Source organism: Melopsittacus undulatus, chromosome 7 (assembly GCF_012275295.1).
Source record: "Melopsittacus undulatus isolate bMelUnd1 chromosome 7, bMelUnd1.mat.Z, whole genome shotgun sequence".
Classification (NCBI taxonomy): Eukaryota; Metazoa; Chordata; class Aves; order Psittaciformes; family Psittaculidae; genus Melopsittacus; species Melopsittacus undulatus.
The window spans coordinates 61,145,041-61,166,641 of NC_047533.1; the positions used below are offsets into that span (position 1 = coordinate 61,145,041).

A 21,601-nucleotide genomic window follows, 5' to 3' on the forward strand; every position below is an offset into this window, starting at 1 on the left:
GAGGCACTGAACAAATCCATGGTGATATTCCCTAGATAGAGGGGGCTGCCTGCTGGCAACAGATACAGGAGTTCAATGTGTAAACTCTGATAAGGATGACATGTAATTTGTGTTACAGTTTGACTGTTAATTGTATATAAAGCAGCAGCCTTTACAGATCTTTCACTGAGAACCCTTAATTGGGAAAAGGAAATTCACGTCATTAAGAGTATATCGTTTAAGGAGAAGGAAGGTAACTTTTCTTGAATTAAGCATTCAGGGGGCTTTTGATTTTGAAAACTTCCTTTTGGTATTGTGGAATTAAGACAGAAGTCTCATTTGGTTTTGTTGTGAGACAAAGTTTTTTGCCAACACCACATGTAAAATGTCTGTGTCATCTTTGTGCTTTTCCTCTTATAGTTAAGGCTGTTGAAGTGTAATTAAAATTAAAAGTCATCACAAAATCTCTCGGGGGGGGGAGGGGAGTGTAGCTGAAATATTTGAATAACTGAGATTTGGGAAATATTAACGACTTTTCAGCAAATTGCAGTCATATCCATTTGCTGCAGACAGAAAACTGCTGTGGAATTTTTTGATAAATTAGCACTTTTTGTGTAAGTACAAGTAGGAGTCACTGTGCCAGCATAAGTTTTTAGTTTTTCTTGGGTGTAATGATATATAATGTTCATGGCCAAAAAAATTAAGTACAGCGGGGCATTTACATGTTTGAATTGTTACAGGGCTACATATGAATCTAACATTTAAAGAATATGGGTTCGGGTTTGGTTGGTTGGTTTTGTTGTTTTGTTAATTTCTTCCCAGTGTTTTAATTGTGTTTGTAATTAAGTGGAATGGTGGCATTTGCATAAAAAGTACTGGACAGGCTACTACAATATGATAATTTAGCAAGCTCTGTTAGATTAAGGTGAACATCTTTTTTTTAAGCATGAAAATAAGGCTAATGAATCTATTCTTTTTCCCTTTAAATTCTGCAAAAACCTGAGTACCTACTTGGTACTCTGTATTCAATATTAATTTCCCAATCTTGTATACGTTTTATACTCCAATTTATTTGCCCTTCTTCACAGCCACAGCACTGGAATTACTGTAAAATTAGTATTGCACCCAAAGGTAGCCTTATGATGAAATCATGGATGCTCTCTGCTTATAGCATTACAGAAGTTATCTACTTTGGTAGATGTAAACATTTTGTAAAAAACAGACAATACAGAGGCACTGGGATTTGCCACTCACATTTGATTTGACACTAAAGAACACAGTTATGTTACAGTACAAATTTTATGACATTAGAATCTGTCTAATTTGGGGTATTTTTATATCACAAAGTTATGAATCTTTACAGTTGGGTGTTTTTTGGAAATTATTATGGAGTTATGTTCAACCCTGGTTGTTTCTTCTGTTGCATGTTCATATAGCCAGCAGCAGAAACGATGCCGGAAAAACACCTGTAGAATTGCATGACAGGATATTCTGGGAGGCACAAAAGTTTTTAAGGATCCCTGAAACTGGGATCTGGCACAGAAAGAACTGCTGGACCCAGTTTGTGGCTGCTTAGTCCTTTCCCCCCACCCTGTACCATCAGCAGCACTCACCTGATGAGTGAAGGTGGGGATCGGACCCAACAGGAGACTACCTTTTCTTCCCTGGATTTTTACAAGGGTGATTCCCTGTGCCAGCTACCTCTAGACCCACAAGAATATTAGTAGCAGGAGAAGGGAGGCAGTGAGACCATACAGTTTGGAGCAGGCCAGACTGTCCTAGTGGCAACCACTTGCTGTGGAGCCATAGCCATAGACTCTGACCTCAAGTGAATGGTAACAGGTAAATTAGGATTTTAATTGAGAACTTTTAGATAGATTGGGATTGTATACGGAGTGTGCTGCGAGAAGAGTCACAGGAGTTCAGCATTTCACACTGAAGTTGTCGTGCTGTCAAGAATGCTGTCCTTTGGGGAGAGTGTCGGGTGTTAAAATAGTATGAGGATATACCAGTTAGTATTGTCAACTGCCACTGATTTCTACTGTTGTTTTAATGTAATACTTATGTGGTTTTTTGTTAAAAATACACATATGTTTTTCTTCTTCTGGGAATGTTCTTAATTACTCTTTTGGCAGTTTGACATACTTCTATGTATGTGGGAGGCAATATCATTTACATTGTCTCTGGATTGCTTTTCAAACACAGATCCCAAAGCCTAAGTTTCCTACTCCAGAGAATGTGGTTTCATTGATACATGAAGTTGTGTGTCCTTATGTAAAAGTCAGTTGTTTCTTAACTTTGTGCTGAATTTTGAAGGCTGCTCCATCCCATGTTCCTGGGCAAAAGTTGTGACTTATACCATTTCTTCCCCAACCATCATAGTGCTTATAGGATATCAGTCAGGTATTACAGGTGTGAGACTTTCTTCTGGTGGAAATCATTAGGGTATAAATATTAAGTTATTGCTGGGTCTATGAAAATATTCAGAAATTTATTCTTGTAACCCTAGTGCAGGGTTGTATGATTTGTATGGCTTCAGCTACTCCAGTGCTATTTGGAAACTGCTTTCAATTATGGCTGTTACACGTAAAAACTTTTCTGATATACCTTTGTATCTCTTGCATTTAAACAACCCTGTGCATAAAGAGGTGTTTTTCCTTCCCTGTAGAAAGTCTTCTAGACAGATAATACTTGGAAAGCAAGAGTTAAGTTTTACTTTTTATTATGGTGGGGTTTTTTTTTGTTTGTTTTACTTGTCAGAATTCCATTTCTAATTATTTTATGTCTTATGTTCAAGTTTTATGAACACTTCCTGGCTCTGCATTTTGAACCTAGACGTAACCAGTTAGTAGTGATAGAAAATTCTTGAAGGAGCCCTGTTTAAAGATTTTTGATAAAGTAGTTATGACGCTAGTGAGGTTCTTTTCTTTCCTTGGCCTGTGATTTTTGCATCTTAGCATTATGGAGTTGAGAAGTCAGAATAAGAGCATTCATTACCATTCATCTAAAAGCTGGAGTTAGATTTTTTTCTTTTTGCTTTCCAAGAGATTCCAATGTTAATTTCCTGAACTGCTTGCAAAGTTGCAGAATATTTTGATTTATTTTCATCAGGTTGTTTTATATTTATTGCCAAATGGCATGTTCATAAAATGCAAAATCATGCAATGCAGTGTCTCTGGAAATTCTCTTGGCGTAGTCAATCTAAATTACTTTAAACAACTCTATCTGAATGTCGTTTTCAAAAAGAACTGAATAATTACTAAACTGAATCCAAGCAATATATGCAGGTTTGCTGGAAAGAAGAGTAGATAAAGCATATGTTTACATGAATTACACGATAAATGGTTTCCGTATACAGTTTGCAAATAGTGATTATAATGTCATGTTAATAAGATGCAGGAAAATGTGCTGAAGGAATAGTGCTTTGCTGCTTTTGTCACAGTTTCATCAAACTGATTTTGTCAGCACTGGAGCATAACCCTTGCCACATCAGTTTGAGTGCTCATTAGGCAGCCGATTTGTCTGAATCCTCATTAAATTGATTAACTCATTTACTTATGGATGATGACATGTTATGTGGTACAGGAATGGTGGTTAGAGACTAGAATCAAGACTTATGTTGACTTGCTTAGTATTCAGTTGTTCATTTATTTCTGCACTAAATTGCCTCATTCAAGTACTATAGCATCAGTGATTTACATTTTGCAAAAGTGTCGTGTCAGCGGAAGGGTTGAACTCACATTGTATAAACTTGCACCTTTATCTGTAAAGTATAGAAGGCATTTAGATTTAGCCTCTTAAGTTTATAGCTTGCTCTGATTCCCTATTTATTTCACTTGGGTACTAGACTTTCTCATAAAGAACCTAAAAGGCTCTCTGAAACATCTGTTTTAATGTAAGTTAAATAACAAAAAGAAACAAGTATAAAACCTCTTCAGTTACACATTCAGAGGAGGGAGGTGTTATTAAGAGAGGATACTCAAAGTGGTTTTCTGAAGGTTAGCTTTCAGAAAAACAGTCAAAATGAAAATCAGAAATCAGTTGATGATTTAAGTCAAATTCTATGTCTAGAAATTTGTACTTTTAAAATTTATGTTGATATGCTTCTGATATTTTAAGGTGCTACCTGGAAGCCCTGACTGTGTGTAAGTCATGCTGAAATGTGAGTTTTGGATGCCAGCTACAGTTTTGGTCTTCATATGTGAAACTAGGAAAGCATGCAGGTTTTATCAAGTAATGTTTTTGGTCCAATTCAGTGACTTGGCAATGAACAGATTAGATGTAGCTTGGGGTAGCTCAAAAAGTAGTTGAATACTTCAAAATTTGTAAGAGAAACAAGCCTAAATTCTTGAATGGTCAAATTATTTTTTTCAGTAAGAATTGAATTTGCTTATTCTGAGGCTGAATGTGTCACAAACAAGAGCAGTGTGAAGAAGCAGAATACTTTTTTGTATTAGCAGTATGCAGTACAAACCTAGTCATGGACTGTGGCAGTATTGGATAACCATAGTTTATGAAGGCTGGCCAGAGATCATTCTCTCTGAATGCAGAACAGATGCAACAGATAGTTATGTACTAACTGAAGAAGAAACAGGACATTTTCAAAGTCCAAAGACAAAGTTTTCATTATGAAACCAGCAGCTATCTAGGTCAGCAAACTGTTGAAGCTTTTAGAGGCATGGCATTGCAGGAGTGCTTAGGACAGTTTGTAAAGATGCATAGCAGAGCTTCAGATATTAGTGAGTGTCTTTAACAAAGAGAAATGGTGGAAGTCACTAGAGAGGTGCATGACTGAAAACCAAACTAATCATATGTAGAGGCTTTTCTGACTGGAGTCAAGATTTTACTGAACCGAAGTTTTAGAAGCATTCCTTTCAGTGATGGTACTGGCTTAAGCAGTCGCCAGGTGCCATCATGTTACCTTGTTCCTCTCTCTTCCACAGGTGTTCCTGGGAAATTGTTTTGTGGTTGTTTTGAGGGGGGGAAATGAGTCAGACTAAAACCATTCTGATCATCTCCTTACTCCTTTCATTGTTTTCTTTCTCTTCACCCTAGGCTACTTTCTATCTGAATCACTTATTGAACTCCAGCTTACATTATGGCTTCAAACATACTACTGTTAGAACATGGAGTTTGGGGGAACAGCAGAAAATGACTGGGGAGGGATGAGAAGAGGTACAACATGAGCTGGGCAGCCACCTGCAAAAATGCTTGTGAAACTGCAGGTTGAATGGGAGGTGATAGAGCAGGGGAGAGGAAATACAGTTTTAATGGCTTGGGAAATAAGCAAAACTTTTCATGAACAACAGATTTGGAAGAAAGTTAGACCACAGAGGGAAGTGTAAAAGTGGTTTTACATCTTCTAAGTTAATTGGAGCTGTGTGTTTGCCTTTTGCTTAGCTTTAATGTAAAAAGAGAGTCATTACTTAATTTTTTAAATCATTAGTGCATTAGTGTATATACACTATTGCAAGTGTTTATAGTAGTAAACATAACCATCTCTGTAATTCAAACTTTGAATAAAGGTGGGAACTTTGATGTGCTCAGGCTTCTTAGAAGCTTAACACTATGTTGCTGTAGAATTGAGATGAGACAGAGCATGGGAAAATACCTGTTACTGTAATAGTTGCACAGCATTTTTGGTTATATGTGTTCATTCTGGTACGCAGTTTTATTGGTGAGCTAGTCAAGCTAGTTGTTTCAGTGCGACAATGACCAAAGTGCAATTTTCCAGGTGGATACGGAAACAGAGGGTAAAATTTTGCTTCCTTTCTATGAAGGGGATTACTGTCACTGAATTAAATAGAGCTAGAATTTCACCCACCCTTTTCCCTTTTATTTTTGGAAGAAACAACTCCAAATACATCTCATTGTGAACTTTTTTTTATTTTAATATCCTTCATTTCAATTTACTAAGATACACCTGTATTTGGCATGGTGAGGAAAGTTTGCAAAAACAAGTTCTGGGACTCTTATTTCAATTACTGTTTCTGTTGAATCATTTTAGGATCATAGAATAATTGCAAAGTACGTGTGGAACACAGTTAATATTCAAATAGGAAACTGGTGATCAGAGTTGAATTGCTGGGCTCTAGATTTTTCTACATCCCCTTATTTTCCCTCTTCACTCGCTCTGACAGTTACAGACCGCTTCTCTAATGGGGCTTGCATTTGAAGATAAGCCTGCATGTAAACAAATTAACTTTTCTTAAATGGAGAGCCATTTCATCTGCAATAATGTACTGATTCATAAACTATCAGAAGCATATTAAAAAAAAAAAAAGAAAAGATAAATGACCCATTGTGTAACACTTACTATTAGGCAGACTAGATGTCCCTGTGTTCTGGGAGATAAGGCTTTTGTATTATTGCACCCTAATAAAATGAGTTAATGTTTTAGTATCAGAGATAAAAGGACAGTTGGATATATTTAATAACCAAACTGAGAAACACTTAATTTTAGTTGTCTGTAGCAATATAATACAAATTCCCCTGTAAAACAAATTGCACTTTTGGAATATACTTTAATGTGCATTCGACAAAGGAGAAAATGAGGTGATTGAAGTTCAATTTGTAGCATGTTATTAACCATTTCCACTTGACTAGATGCGTAAAAGGATAATGGATGAGGGTTTTATTATTGCCTTTCTGCTAAAATGAAGTGGTGTAAAAGATAAGGTGATGAGATTAATGAACATAAGGAAAAGGCGTAATCAATCAAACTCCAACAGGGAGATGAGATGACAGTACTTAAGATTTGCAAGGATACATGTTTTAAAAAGTGGATTTTATCAACACCGACATTTTGTTTGTATGGAATGCTGAGAAGCAGATATTTGCCAGTTCTAGCTATTTTTTGGTAGGCCTTTTATGCTACTGTGTTTTTGAAGCTTCAACAATTAATACAACAAATTAAAGTTGATAAGCAGATTTTTCATTTAAAATCCATATTTTAAAAGGACTGTATAATCAATAAACGAGGACAAACAAATGCAACTTGACAAATCAAGCAGGGATAATGTTTTGTTCATCCATTTATCAGTTTTTCACTAGTGGAATACTCTTAGATGCGTCTGCATGAGTTACATTTAGTCTGTGCTACTGCCTCAAGTTTTGCATGCTAGTCGTTTCAGTAGCTAATTTTTATGCACTCAAGAAAAAGGTAAGGAATGCTTTCTTTGTGCTGTAATAAGTGCTCAGCCAGTAAACTCTACAAGGTTTCAACTTCCAACTCCTTGAGTTGAAACTTGATTGTATTTTAGAGACAATGTGCTATCTCTAAAATTAGAAATTAGCTGTAAGTTTATTCCTGCTTGCAGGGTGTGATATTTTTATACTTCAGATCTCAAATGCAATGCTTCTTTCCTCTGACATGTATCTTGCAATTATTAACCTACTTGAGTATCTATATTGCTGGTGTGTTATGTAAAGAATTGATGACAGGTATTTTTGATTTCACTAATGCCAGATCCTAAATTGTCAGTATTGTAAGCACACCAGCTACAGTTACTCATAAAGAAAGCTAACCTAAAGGTAGGTCTTCTGTCTTAAACTACACCTTTTTTTTTCTTTTCCACAAGAGAACCTTGGGTTACAAACTGAATCACTTCAGGACTGAAAATGCCTCTGCAAAACTTTTTTTCTTTTGCCCTCAATATTCTTCTAATTTTAAGCAGTTAGGGCTTTTTTCTCCAATTAAAAGATTTAAGAAGGGCTCTGACATAATCCCTTCAAATGTGGTTAATTTACTTGGTAAGAGTTGCCTATGAAAGTGCTGCCTTAAGTTAGTTTTGTAAATGAAATATACATGAGCAGGATAAATTGTTGCATTTGCTCAGAAACCTGTTAGTTCTTGGCTGCACTTTGAGCAGGATAGATAGGATATTGCTATGAGGTTAGGTTTGTCTAAAAGAGCAGTTTAAAATACTTTTCCCTATTTTGACTTTATGAAACACTGTACATATTGGCTGAAACCTGATACTTTGTAAATACTCCTACATTAAACATGACTTTTTCTGGCTCTTAGGAAAACTTCCAGTTGTGCAAAACAGCACTGTGGATTTGTAAGATAAATGCATAACACATCCCAGATTACAGTTCTTCACAAGAGTTGATATTTTCACATAGACTTACTGCCCTCTCTCCTCCTGTCATCTGCAGAATTCTTTGATAGGCTTATTTTTTATTGGGCCCTCAGGAGTAGCAAGTTTTAGATTTAATACTCCAGGGGGAATGGCAAAGCAAATCATGTTGTTGGATCAATTGTTCTGCTGTCCCCAGACTGCTGTCTGTGTATCTGTTACACTTGAATCACATTTCCAAGCCTTTCTTATCCATCATTTGGACTAGAAATGAAGTTTAATTTTCTATTGCATTTTTAACTGAAATTAGGGTTATGTTCTAGTTCTATTATCCTAGAATCCTAGATGTGGTTGTAGACCTCACATTAGCTATGTCCATGGCTTGCTTAACCTTGGAAAAGGGTCTGTACTTGCAGGAATGCTTTGAAGCTGATTTTAAATTATTTTACCATTTTCTAAGATGTAAAGCAGCAGTTATTGTATAAAACCTCCTTTTCACATTGCTTTTTGTTCTTTACAAACACGTGATAAGTTTTAATGGGTCAAATTATTTCTATGGGTGATCTGAAAAGAATTGGTTCTCCCTTGCAATGTCAGGTCATAGCAAAACCTTTGTCACTGAATGATTTTAGTCAGATACTTTACTTGAGAAATTAATCTGGTTTTGCAGGAATAGAAGATAAATGTCAGAATACAGATACAGAATATGAGGTATACACGTGTGTCTTGATTAAAATAAGTGCAAAGGACATATCGTTTGATAATTAGGAACAATTTCTCTATGTTGCTATCATACCTGTACTCTGTTTTGGTTTACAGTAAATGAACTAGCTGTGAGTGGAGAAGCGTTTTTGCAGTGGAGGGTTTACTAGCAGCACTGTGCTATCTCCTGTCCCAGATTCTAAGAGCAGGAGGAAGAATTCCTGTAGCATTATCTACTAATGCAGTCCTTGGCTATGGGGCAGCCACCAGTAAGGCAAATGCATGTAATTACACAGCAGCCCCTGCAGCTGCTCCAGTTTACTCAAAGGGGATTTGGTTCCTGCAGCATTCTACAGTCTGTGCAACACAAAGGTGGCATTAAGCCATTTTTTACATTCCCATCCCTTTGCAGGCTGCACCTTCTGTGCCATATCTGTCATAAAACATAGCACAGGATCTTTTAATGTAAACTGCTGGATTGGCAGCTCTGGAGTCTGACTTTTCTCTTTACCTTCAAGAAGCACATCTGTTCTTCTATGTATGGGCTTGGTTCCCATTAATGAGCTGATCAGATGCAGTCTTTCATGATGACTGGTACTCTAGCTTCCTGCCAGATGTGTGGGGGTGGCTTTTGTTTTTGTTTTGTTTCTGATGAAGGGATATGAAGGTCAGTTTACAGGCCATCAATTAAAAAAATATAAAAACCAAAATCAACCTTCCTTTTGGCATTGAAACTTTATTTTTCATTGCCCATTTGCTTTCTTCTCCTCAACCATCTTCTGCGAGATCACTGAAAATGGCAGATGCTGGATAACTGCCAATATTGCAGGTGCATTAGGTCCCTTCTTTCTTGGTTTTAGTTGCTGCTTCCACTTGCACGTGTTCTGGCTGGATACATAGAGAAGCAGCCTGTGGGAGAAGTCGTGTCCTGAAAGTGGTGAAATAGGCAGGGGCAGGGCACAGCAGTGGGAATCTAACAAATCTAAAATGAGTTTTCTCTTTCAGGGTTCAAAATAGGAATTTGAAGAGACATTTGCAGCAAATGTGAACCTTATTTTTTCTAAAGAAAAAGTCAAAAGGCTAAATAAGAGAAAACAAAACGAAGATGGTTTTTACATTGTTTTCTGTGCGCTGCTTTTGAGACACGCACTCCTGTATATTATCTTTCACCATATCTAGTTATACTGCTGCGGATATGAACTGCTATGTGTCATTAGTCTGGCAGTTGTGCCAGTTTTCAGACTGTACCTCATAGAAATCAACAAACATAGTCTGATAAAGATTATCTCCAAGGCTTTTCTGCACTAAGCATTTTCTAAAAGAAGAGGGACCAACCAGAATTTGGAACTTAAAAAAAATCCAGAACAACCCACAGCATGATAGTATCTTGTCATAGAAAAAAAACCCTGTGCTTGATGCCTTTTCTGACTTTCTCAGGTACTTTCATCTTTTAAACAAGAGAAAATTTGGCTTGCTTGAGATCCCTTAAATAATTTAGAGAGGTTTTTTATTGCAATAGTGTTACAATATTATGGCATAGATTTGAGCCATTAATGAAGTAAGATGAGCAAAGCACAACAGCATATGCTGTTAAAAATTGGAAAGGGCCAAAGTCCTTTGCTAAGTGCTGTAACTGTAATTGTTACCAGTTTGACAAATATTGGAAGATGCTTCTGATATACAAGGAAAAATATTGTTTTTTTCCTCAGAATAATAAAAAGAGGGGCCTGTCCAAAGAGACTCAGGTCTGATGGTGCAAGGGAGAATAAGAAGACAGTAATTCCCACAAATCGGTTTTGACTGTCTGAAAAACTGACTGAAAAGCTCAAAACTGATGTCAGCATGAGCGATTAATCATAGATGATGAGGCTGAATCTTTACCATTTGCTTTCTTTAATTTTGATTCAGTTTTCTTATACCAGGAACAAAAAAAAAAATGGTACTTTTAGTTGCATAAAATCTTTCCAGGAAGAAAACTGCTCTTGAGATCCTTCAAAGTTATCCTGTACTGGAGAATTCAGACACAGAATGGTTAAAAACAGTCCTTGCTGGTATTTTAAACTCATTTATTTCAGATACAAACACCCAGGTTCAGATACAAACATCCTCATAAACTGCAGCTGAATGAGTCCTGTGCTTTTTTACTGCTATCACGAACCTTTCTATACAATTATGTTTTAATTACATTGGCAAAATTTGGGTCATGGTCATAATTATCATCTCAAAAATATACATCTGGTTTATGCTTAATGATAATACTTAGTGCGAGGGAGTATACTAAAAATCTTTGAGGCTAAGTTTTAAAAGAGTTTTTGTTTTATAACCTCATTTCCAATAATGAAATATTTGTCATGATGTCTTTCAGATGATCATAATTCAAGTTTTTATTTCCTTTTTTGTTGACTCACAAGGAGACAGGAAGACAAATTAAATGGTCACTTTTCACAAAGACAAAATTTGGAGCATCTAAAGATTCCTGTTCTTTGTCTTCTGGTTTTCTGTATTAATAAAAGTGCTAAATAATGAGGTAGCAACATTTGTGCTTATACAAAGGTATGTTGTTAGCACTAAAATAAGAAAGTTGTGTGGAATTCTTTTGAGAGGTCTGGATACCTGCTCCTCAGTTGCATAGGTAAATGCAAACGGATTTTCCCCACCTATTTTCCAAAATTCTGTCTCATGTAGGGTAGCAGGCATGGGATGAACCATTGCATCATTCATTACTACAAATGCTTAGTATTAATAATACTTTATTTAATAATTTTTGATCCAAATCCCATGACTTAGTGGTCAGCTTCTTTCACGGCTTCTATACAGTGAGAAGTCATTTAATGGAATTTTGCTCAGTGGCACTTAAGATCTGTTCTTGAACTTCTGCAGGTATTGTAGTTTTTTCAGTGTATACCAGATGAAATCAACAAAACCAGATTTTTTAGTATTTACACTGTGTATCTTTAACTGATGGAATTCATTGACACATGAAATCATGAAGTTGTATAATTTAATGCAGTTCACAAAGGGGTTATGGAATCTGTCAATCTGTGTGGACATCAAGACTAGCCAGAATTGTACTTATTAATTAGAATAGATTGAAAGCATGCTCCAAATTTTAAAATTTAAGATCTAATGAAGGAAAAAATTAACGAAATACTCTGTTTACCTACTGCACATACCTATATGTTATGTTTTTGTGTAGTATCTCACTCATATTTTAATATGTGCAAGTATATAAGCACATGTGACTCTACATGTGTACCATTGCACTTTCATAAGAGCATCTTCAATCTTAGATAAGCTAAGAAAGATGATAAGCAAATCTAGATCCCTACAGACTTGCTCACATGTGACATAAACATAATTCACACTTCAGTGTGCAAGGCACAATGCACAGCTCAGAGGATCCTTTGCACGATTTATGCTTATGACTGCTCTGGGTTATTTCTGTATGATTAGAAGATACCTTAGTTATGATTTGTTGTTTTTATCTTTTTACTTACTAGATATAGGAAGTCTGTGTAGGTATTAACAATGCTACAGCAGAATACTAGAAACAGGTAACCCCAACAGAGTAGAAGTTGTCACCGTTCATTCTTTATGTGTATGGATTCTAAACACTGCTATAAATACATAAATAAATAAATACATAAATAAATGTTTGAGCAATGAACTTCCTGGTTAATGCATACACTTTTTTCTTGGTGATCATCATATGACCTAATAATGTGTGTGATGTTTTTTTTGCAACTCTGTATTGCAAGTGTATTACGAATAAAAAAAAACAACCAACAAACCTGAGGCAAATGCAAAGAGGATGATTGGCTAGAGAGCTTTTATATTACATAAAAGCCTTGGTGTCATAAATGTATGTATTCTTATGTGTCTTTTTGCTGCTTGCAGGTGTTGTATTGACATTTCTGGAGTGCATGGTTTGCAGGCTGGGTTGGTAGCCACACTGCTTTTGTAGTGTGTCTGAGATTTGTTACGGAGATTGCTTTAGAAGGGCTGCCCTTGGTAGTCTTGGTAATAAATTATTTCTGATTCTTTGTTTGCAGTATTTTGAATCTCAGTAATAGATAACTATAACTTGCATGCATGTTTATTGGAAACACACTGAGACTATCAATTTGTTTCACACATGTCAATGAAAAACTCGTTGATCACTGTTTACCTAGCCTGCTCTCCAGTTAGTGATACTGAGGATAGACACACAAGCTTAAATAACTGCTGTTTCAGGAGGTGGAAGCGGAATCATTTGTAAATTGTTACGGTTGATTCTTGATGGCAGACTGTTCCAGATGATGTAAACAGCTGGATGAGCCTTTTGTATCTATCTCTTGATGACCAGATCATGCCAAGTTCTAAATCAGAATGTAACAGGCTCACTGAATCAAGACATCAGTCAACTCCTACAAGAATCTGTGAATTCATGCAATTCTGGATCCTCTTTATCATAATTAAGTGTGCTGTCTTACTTTCCCAAGAAAGGCATAACTTTACATCCTTAAACTTGCAGGACTTGGACAGCCACCCAAACCTGTATTCATTTTCTTTTTTTGAACTTCCGCATTCTAGGCTGCATATTTTAACTTGCACACCTATCTTTAGGAATCAGATATTGTATTTGAGTTGATTAAATGTTGTCTGCCAATGAGAAGGAGCTTCTGCCCTCTAAGCGTCAGCAGGGTTAATCAAAAGGGGGAAAAAAGTGAAATACTGGATGCAGTAGAAAAGAGTAAGATAGTTGGTACTAACTTTACTAACATTGTTCACAGATTTATTAGTCCGTGTGAGGTGTTTAGAATCATATTGTCAAGTCAGAAAAGTTCTGAATACAGGGTCCCCTAATAATGTTTTTTTTCCCAGTTAGATCTTGACAATCAGGTTCTCTGTAGTTAGTAGAAGACCACTCTCAGAAATCTGTGTTGCATGCTTTTTTCATTTTGAAATGTATCTTTAGTGTCAGGCGACAGAGAGAAAACATAGTTATGCATTCCTCTATTTTAATCATCTGGGAAGTATTTTTCATGTCATCACATATGTACTGATCTGTGGTCTCTGACAGACTTTATTAATTTCCAAACAAATGCTGTTTTGTTTTTATATCGTGTATGTAGGAATTATTTCAAAACTGAATAGATCTAGAAACAAAACTGAGTCCTTACTAAAGGTTAAACTCTTAACAGGTCCAGAGGCCTTAAGGTATGTGAAGACTGGTATAAATAGTATACTGTGAAGTAGGAATTTCAGTCTGTGGTAAATTTGTCTGTCCCCAGCAGCTTCCAATAAAATAATTTTATCCTTCTAGAGCACATCAATTTGCTAGTTGGTGGTTCATGTATCAAAGAGCATTCTGTGAAAATATCAATATCATTGGTTAATATAAATGAAATTAATTTTTAAAGCTGGGCTAAAGGTTGACATCTGAAAAATTGCATTACTTTGCAGAAGAGAAATTTCTGTCTTCCAGTGAAATTTCAGGTCATAAGGGCAAGTAATTTTCACAATCTTCAATGGGAACCAGTGAAATATGAACTTCATTGTCACCTAGCCCCAAAGCGATAAGATAAAATGAGCTGATACATCATTTGCTGTGGTTTTATCATCTCCTCCAGTAATTGGAAGAGAAAACATAAGAGTCCTTTACCACCCCCTTCCCCAATGCCTTCACCACCCACACCCAGGTATAAGCCATTTTGCTCTGATCGATACAAAGGTCACAGAGTATTTATTTATTTATTTATTTATTTTTAATGCTGGGTAAAACTGTCTAGTGGAACATTAAAGTAATGAATATGTTTAATTGAGTTTGTCACCCATGAAAATGCTGAGCAGGATTGCATGGCAGATTGTGTGTGCTCACAGGAGGGACTGGATGGGAGACTACCGCTCTTTGCCTGGCTGTGTAAATATCTGACATTTAAAATTAACATCTTATGTGTTGTTCTCTTGATAAATCTAAAATAAACTAATAAGCACCATGATTTATTTAAGAGCATTTAGATATTTTAAATTATTAATAATCTGATCTAATTCCCTATTAGTTTGGTTGTACGCATTTAAACAAAGAACAGAGAAGGACCCCTGTCACTGTGAATACTGCAGCTAGGAGCTAAATAGTACCTGTACAGTAGGATCTGAACAGCCTCAGCTGCAGGGCTGAGATTGTGGTGGAGATCCAGGTTCTTTATGAACTGAGAGTCAGGTTTTGTAGCCTCTAAGTGCTGTAATTCTGCCTCCTGAACAAAAATGACCCCAAATGACAGAGAAAGCTCTAGAATACTGTATTTATGGATTTTATCTCTAAACTGCAATCAAATTTTAATGCAAATTAAATGTTTTGAGGTTTTCTTGGTGGTTTTTTTTTCTTTGTCTGGTATGTCATAACTTTCTCAGGGAAAAAAAAATGGGCATCAGCTATTTAAATAAGCTATTTAGTTTTTATTTGTGGCAGTTAAATTGGCTGGCACTTTAAAGTAATATAATTATTCAATTACTGTTTCAGTTCCATAACCCATTTGCAGACTTAATTACTTCTATTCACATTTTCAAGATCAATAGTACTTTTCTCTACAATAAAATATACGATAGTTGATTGGTTTATTTAAAAGGTAAAGCAAAATGTTGTTGTAGTCTTCAGTAAAATATTCCTTCTAATTCAGGAGACAGCTGTAGTGTTGGTGTCTGTTAACTGTTGCATGTAGTCTTACAAGAGACTTCATTTACGATCAACATTGAAGGAGGGTTTTGAAGAAAAGGTAGGGTAGGGCATTTCTTTTCAAAACCGTAAAATGACAGAATAGCTTCTGAGTGAGTGTTTCAGTGTTGAGAAATTAGCTGATATGCAACTGTGAATATGAGAAGACTTTTTTATGTATGATCTTAATTCATGAGCATCACTTTGTTGCTTGAGTTTTCATGTGACTCTGATTTCAGAATCATCTGGAAGTGGAAACTGAAGCTGTCTATTCTTTACTTGCTAGTTTCTCGAGGAGTTTATTGCAGCCATGCAGGGGCAGGGCCTGCAGCATGAGTGAGGACTGATTGCAGGGTTAGACCTTCATTTCTGTTACTTGAAGTCAAGTACGGACTTCATGCAAAGGTGGAAGTAATTTTTTATTCTTAGTAGTGTAGTCATGCCGTCTGTTCCTCTGGTGTTGCCAAAGTCTAATCACAGAACAGTTTGTTTAATGAGATTTTCTTGGAACCGTAGAACTTTAAAATTGGCTCATTTGTTTATTTTAAGTATTTTTAAATGGAATGGTAAGCTGTATAAATTGTCTTTCCTCCTGTAAGGTGCAGTATCTTTTGAAATAAATGCCATAGAAATAAGCGCAGTAGATTAAACTTCAATCTGATGTATTGAATCAACTGAAATTCTATAAATACTGTTTCCCATAGGGAAGGTGGTGCTATTTGTCCAGATTAAACTAGATTGTACACCCTCACTAATCTTTGCTCCACAGGTTGTCCCAGAACAGAGAAAAGGCAGAATGAATGAGTAATTTTTAAGATCAACATATTGTACAATAGTATGAAGAAAATAGTTGTTCTTAAATTCTTAAGTAGAATTCTCTGGTTTGTAGCTTCTGGGTGAAAACAGGCAAATGCAAAAAACAGCTTTTGAAAGTTTTAATTCTGATAATATCAGAAGTGGTAACTGATTTAAAAAAAGGACAAAGCCCCCTCCTTTTTCCAGATTAAAAATGCTGAGTTTAATTTGAAGTACGAGTCAGTTTCTGCACCTAGGAGGTTCTATTAATAAAATCAGATATTTGACGGGGAATAAAAGGTTGAATTGGATTTTTGTAAGGAATACTTAGTAACACACATGAAAGGAACGTGTTTGTCTTCTGGACCTTTTATCTACTATAGGTGGTGTGATGAGTGCGGAGCAGTGGTAATGCTGCAGTTTCCATAGCAACTGGTTCACTGGCGGGCTAGACCTCTGTCTAGGGTGCTGTCAGTGTGCCTGGAGTTTCAGAGAGCAGTATCCCAAAGAAGGTCTGTTTCCACCTAATCCAGTTTTAATTGAACTCCAGAGACTTTGAAGTGAAGCTGCAGACCAGGCAGACGCTATTCCAACTCGAAATGAAGGCCTTGCTCGGCTAGGCCTCAGCTGCTTCTCACTCCTGATAACTTCTGTTAATGAGTAGTTTAAAGAATTGTTATAGTGGTGACTGGTAGTGTTTCTGCAGTGCAGTTTGAGTTTCTGCTATAAATCCCGTTGTACTGAATTCAGTAACTTCATCACGGCTGCACAAGGTGCACAATGTAAACCTGCTCTGACATTTTCAGGTTGGTGCTTTTCCTTCCAATTTTGATGAAGCTGTGTGCAAGGTTTCCCCTCACAAAAATGCGGGCTCCACAGGGTAAAAATAATACATAGTCACAGTAATAAGTGTTTGAATTTTCATTGCACAGACTGATAGCGACAAGCAGGCTGTTCTGTTTGAATTGTCTATGCATGTAACAAAAGCCAACCACAGTGGTTTTGAATAGCACCGTAGAATTATACAAATCTGCCAATTAGTGTGGATGGGTTATGGATGTGGTATGGAATGTGTCAGAGTGCTCCAAGTCTGTGAGTTCTGCAGTTCCAGAAGGGATTAGCAACCATGGACAGTCTCTGGTCCTTTCACTGCATTTCTAGAATTATGTGTTGGAATAGTTATTCATTTTTAGCTTTTTTCTTTAATTGTGTGCATATGGGTCTTGGGGAGAAAATGCCTGTGGCACTTATACTGAAGGGAAGATAAGGGAGAGGTAAAAACAAAGAAAGTGTGGGAAAAGGTTTGCTTTGTACATTGTGATCTTCTGTGCTCTCTGGTTTTGGTTTGCCAGTGGTGTTTGCTTTTAATTCACAGAGGTGGTACAATGTTTCATACTGTATTGTGTAGTGCCTTTATAATGATGTTTCTGCTCTCTGTGCTACAAAAATGCAGGTTATTTGCGAACATATAATACATGTAAGGCAAAATCCTCCTTTGTTAAAAATCCATAAACAAATTATTAGGTTCATTAACAGTCTTTGTTATGTTAAAGGCTTGAACTCCATTTGTTCATTTTTTTATATCATATTTAGACTATATTGCTCAAATGAAATCGTAGTAAGAGCAATGTTGACTAGGATTATATCTGAATCTCCTTTTCTGTGATAGATTTCTTTTAAGTGCTTTTGTGTTTGCTAAAATCGACAAATCTCAGATTGTCCTTCTCTTATGGTTTGTTAATCTGAGGTAGAGAAGTGTCCAATCTCTCTGTTGCTTAACACTTACATAATTAAGCTTTGAAATGAAAAGGAAAAAGTGAAGCAACAAAGAAACAAAGTGGCTGAGGACTGAAAATGGGATTAGTTTGAATTGTGAAGGCAGACTAAGCATCTGTGTCTGTCAGATGGGATGACAGGAATTGTAACAAGTTACTTTGACAACCGCTTACTCCATAGAGAGATTATGCTGAGTTCATTTGCAGGTTTGTGTTTAACCTTAGCTGACAAAATGATACTTAACCTCTTATACAGCCAACCTTTATAGTTCCAGAATTAATGAATGTTGCCTTAGTGATAAACTTGGGGAACATTTTTTTTCTTTAAAGACATTATTTCTTGCTTATTTGTTACAGGCCTGTTATTGCAATGCTAAAGGAAGTGCAGATACATCTAATGGCACAAGTAATAGATTTCAGAATATGATTTTATGCTGTGTTGAAGTTCCAAACATTTTATAATATTTCTGAAACTGCCTTGGTTATGGAAAATAGGCAGTTGTCTTTAAAGGAAAAAGTGAAAGAAAAATTTAAGAATCCTTTACATGAGTATTTGAATCTGGGACTTCAAAAAAACATTGTAGGTTCATAGTATGATTTGAAGTTTGAGCATATTTTAATTTTGCTGCAAGTTTTGCATGTCGTTGGTAAAATCCATGTCAAGCAGTTTCTCTTTTACAAGATATTACCTGTACCAACAACATATTTAAAACATTCTCTCCTCTTTCTACCAGATTTTGGCGTATACAGAAGGGCTCCATGGAAAATGGCTCTTTTCAGAGATTCGATCTATCTTTTCCCGACGTTATCTTTTGCAAAATACAGCACTGGAGATATTCATGGCAAATAGAGGTACCGTATGTTTAGAGGAATGGCAAGTGTGGATTTGGGGCTATGTGCATTCTGTTTGGCTGTTAGTCATGTCTTCTTTGGTATGGATTTGTGTAGATACCAGAAAGGCTTGGATTAAGTGTCTCAATATATAAATTAGTGTATTTCTGTAGTCTAGTTTCTCATTTTTTGTTTTGTTTTGTGGTTTTTGTCAATGAGAAATTAAGATAAAACATGATATCTGGGAGTTAGCAATGCCTCACTTTGATTTATATCCACATGTTTTATTTGTCAATCTCTAGAAACTCTTGGTTAAGAATCTCTGATCTGTTATGCATGAAAGGGATTTTTTGTCCCTTTGGAGGGTTTATAGTTTTTAACTATACACACCAAGAACAGCATAATGAAAGAAATTCACTACTGAATTAGACCAATGACTGCTATGGTATATCTTCATGCTTTATTGCTAGTAATACTTTCTTTCAGTTACACCCTAGTGCAACTGTAAGAAATAAAGGTGGATTTACTTTGTTTATCAGCCTTATTTTCATCCTCCCTTTTTTCAGTTCCTTTTTCAGACACACATTTATATTGTGGCAAGTCACTCAAAGTATAGTGCATTGAGACTTGGAGAACTTTCTTCTGCTATATTCATCCCCTAAAGTTTATTTTACACTAGATTATATGATGTTTTTGCAGTTTAAACTATGATTCTTTAGGTACTTTTAGTGCTTTTATACTGATAATGAAATTTCGAAAAATAAATTTTGAAAACTGTGTACAAAGACACCAAATAAAGTAGGTATTAAAACGACACTTTTAAAATGTAAAAACATTTTGATAGCAATGTCAAATGTCCTGAAATCAGTAAATGTTGCATAGGATAATGTGTTTTATGCTGTTAGTATGCTAATCAAAAAGTTTTTGTCTGAACTTAAAATACTCTCAAATCTTGACTGTGCCTGCTACGTATTCAGTCATGTATCTCTTAGACTGTTGTGCAAATCTGAAGTGCATATTATCCCGCAGAATATTAATCATGTGCATAAAGACTTTCCTATTTTGGAGCCTGTAGTTATACTCTCTGAAGTCATAAGTGTCCATTGGTGATACCATAATTAGATTGTTATTTAGATTTTTAGGTGCAATTGCATGTCACTGAAGTTTTAAACAAAACACGAAGTAAACTAGTAAATGTGTGAAACACATTTTAGTTTACTAGAAAGTAAACTAGTAAATGTGTGAAACAACTAATATAGAAAAATTTTAATCAGTTCTAGACAGTTGATGTGTACATATAGATATAACTTCTGTTCAGAAGGGGAAACAAATGTAGACCTTGTCAGATTTGTAGCAGCAACAACTTTTGTTGAAACTCTTGTAAGTGGTAAATAAAAATAGTTCTGGGAATTATAAAGAAATATGTCCATAGTAACCTGAAGGAAACATGTCTAATTTTTTTCCTGTTCTACATCCAAGCTTAGGGTTAAATTTTATTGGGCCAGAAAATCTTAATAAAAGGGGTAAAATCATGCCTTATTTCTGCTCTTGTGTTCACAGTGGGTGTCATGTTCAACTTTCCTGACCAAGCAACCGTAAAGAAAGTGGTTAACTGTCTACCTCGGGTCGGTATTGGGACTATCTTTGGACTACCCCAGACCAGGTATTTTACAATTTGAGTTAATTTTATCTGTCAGTTCTGAGTTCTTTTTTCGTCAAACCAGCCTACATAACTTGAAGCATTTGTGCCTACTAGTTTACAAAAGATGCACATCCTCAGCCTATCACTTTTGTCTGTTATGTGCAATGTGTTTGGATAATAAAAGCTTAAAAACTTTTGGACTTGAGATTTTTTTTTGTGATTTCTGTTACTAATAGGGAAGATATCTTCTTTTTTTGGCAATGAGACTCAATAACTTACCCTGCTTAAGGAACACTGGTTTCTTTATTCTTGCCAACTCACTAAAATTTAAGACCGATTTAAGACAGGTTATAGGACTGATTAGCCTTTATGACAGTGTTGAATTATATTAGCTTGACTGTAGCATCCTCAAATTCCCTGTAGTATTTAAATGTAGTTGAAAATGATCATTCATCATCAGAAAGATATTGTAGTGATGTATAGAACAATATAAACTAGATGTGGAGAATGGCATGTGAAGGATTAGTGTGGTGTACTTGTCTTCTAGCTCTGGAAATAATTTTTCAAATTTTACATAATGAGAAATTAGTATTGCAATGATGGGTTGTGTGTTTGGATCCTAAATCTGGAAATAGAAGTTGGATTGGTTACCTCTTGTATTTTAAAAATTAGAAAACAATTTTAAGTAGATTAATTTCTAATTTTTTAGAAGAAACAACCCTTAAGGAGTATCTTGTTTGTTATTAGTATATATTTTTACTTTTTAAGACTTTTGTACAGAAATGGCATTAAAATAGTTGAGGATGTTTTCTGTTGTGTTCTGTAGTTTTATTTTATGAAGTACAGAAAAATTTCTCTTGAATTGCAATTATAGCCAATCTGTAAGAACTTAAAAATTTCTATTTACAGGAGAAAATTATGTGTGAAAGTTTTTAAATATACCTCAAAGTATAGACAGATTTGTTCAAAATTTCACATCCAATTATACTGATAAATTTGTTTGCAGTATAATACAATTTATTAAAATGAAGAAATGTTCAGTTACTGTAACCATTTTCTTGACTTGTTTACCAATACCTGTAAAGATTAACTAAAACTAAAC

General features: G+C 35.6%; 1 protein-coding gene across 3 annotated transcripts in view; it reads left to right on the plus strand.

Annotated features, from left to right (window-relative positions):
• LRBA (LPS responsive beige-like anchor protein) overlaps positions 1 to 21,601 on the plus strand; it is a 395,364-nt gene that overhangs the window by 242,822 nt on the left and 130,941 nt on the right. For all 3 annotated transcript variants that reach the window (XM_031046772.2, XM_031046774.2, XM_031046773.2), the window contains 2 exons: positions 18,761 to 18,878; positions 20,418 to 20,520. In XM_031046772.2, coding sequence (XP_030902632.2) covers positions 18,761 to 18,878; positions 20,418 to 20,520 — 221 coding nt within the window. The remainder of the gene's footprint in view (positions 1 to 18,760; positions 18,879 to 20,417; positions 20,521 to 21,601) is intronic.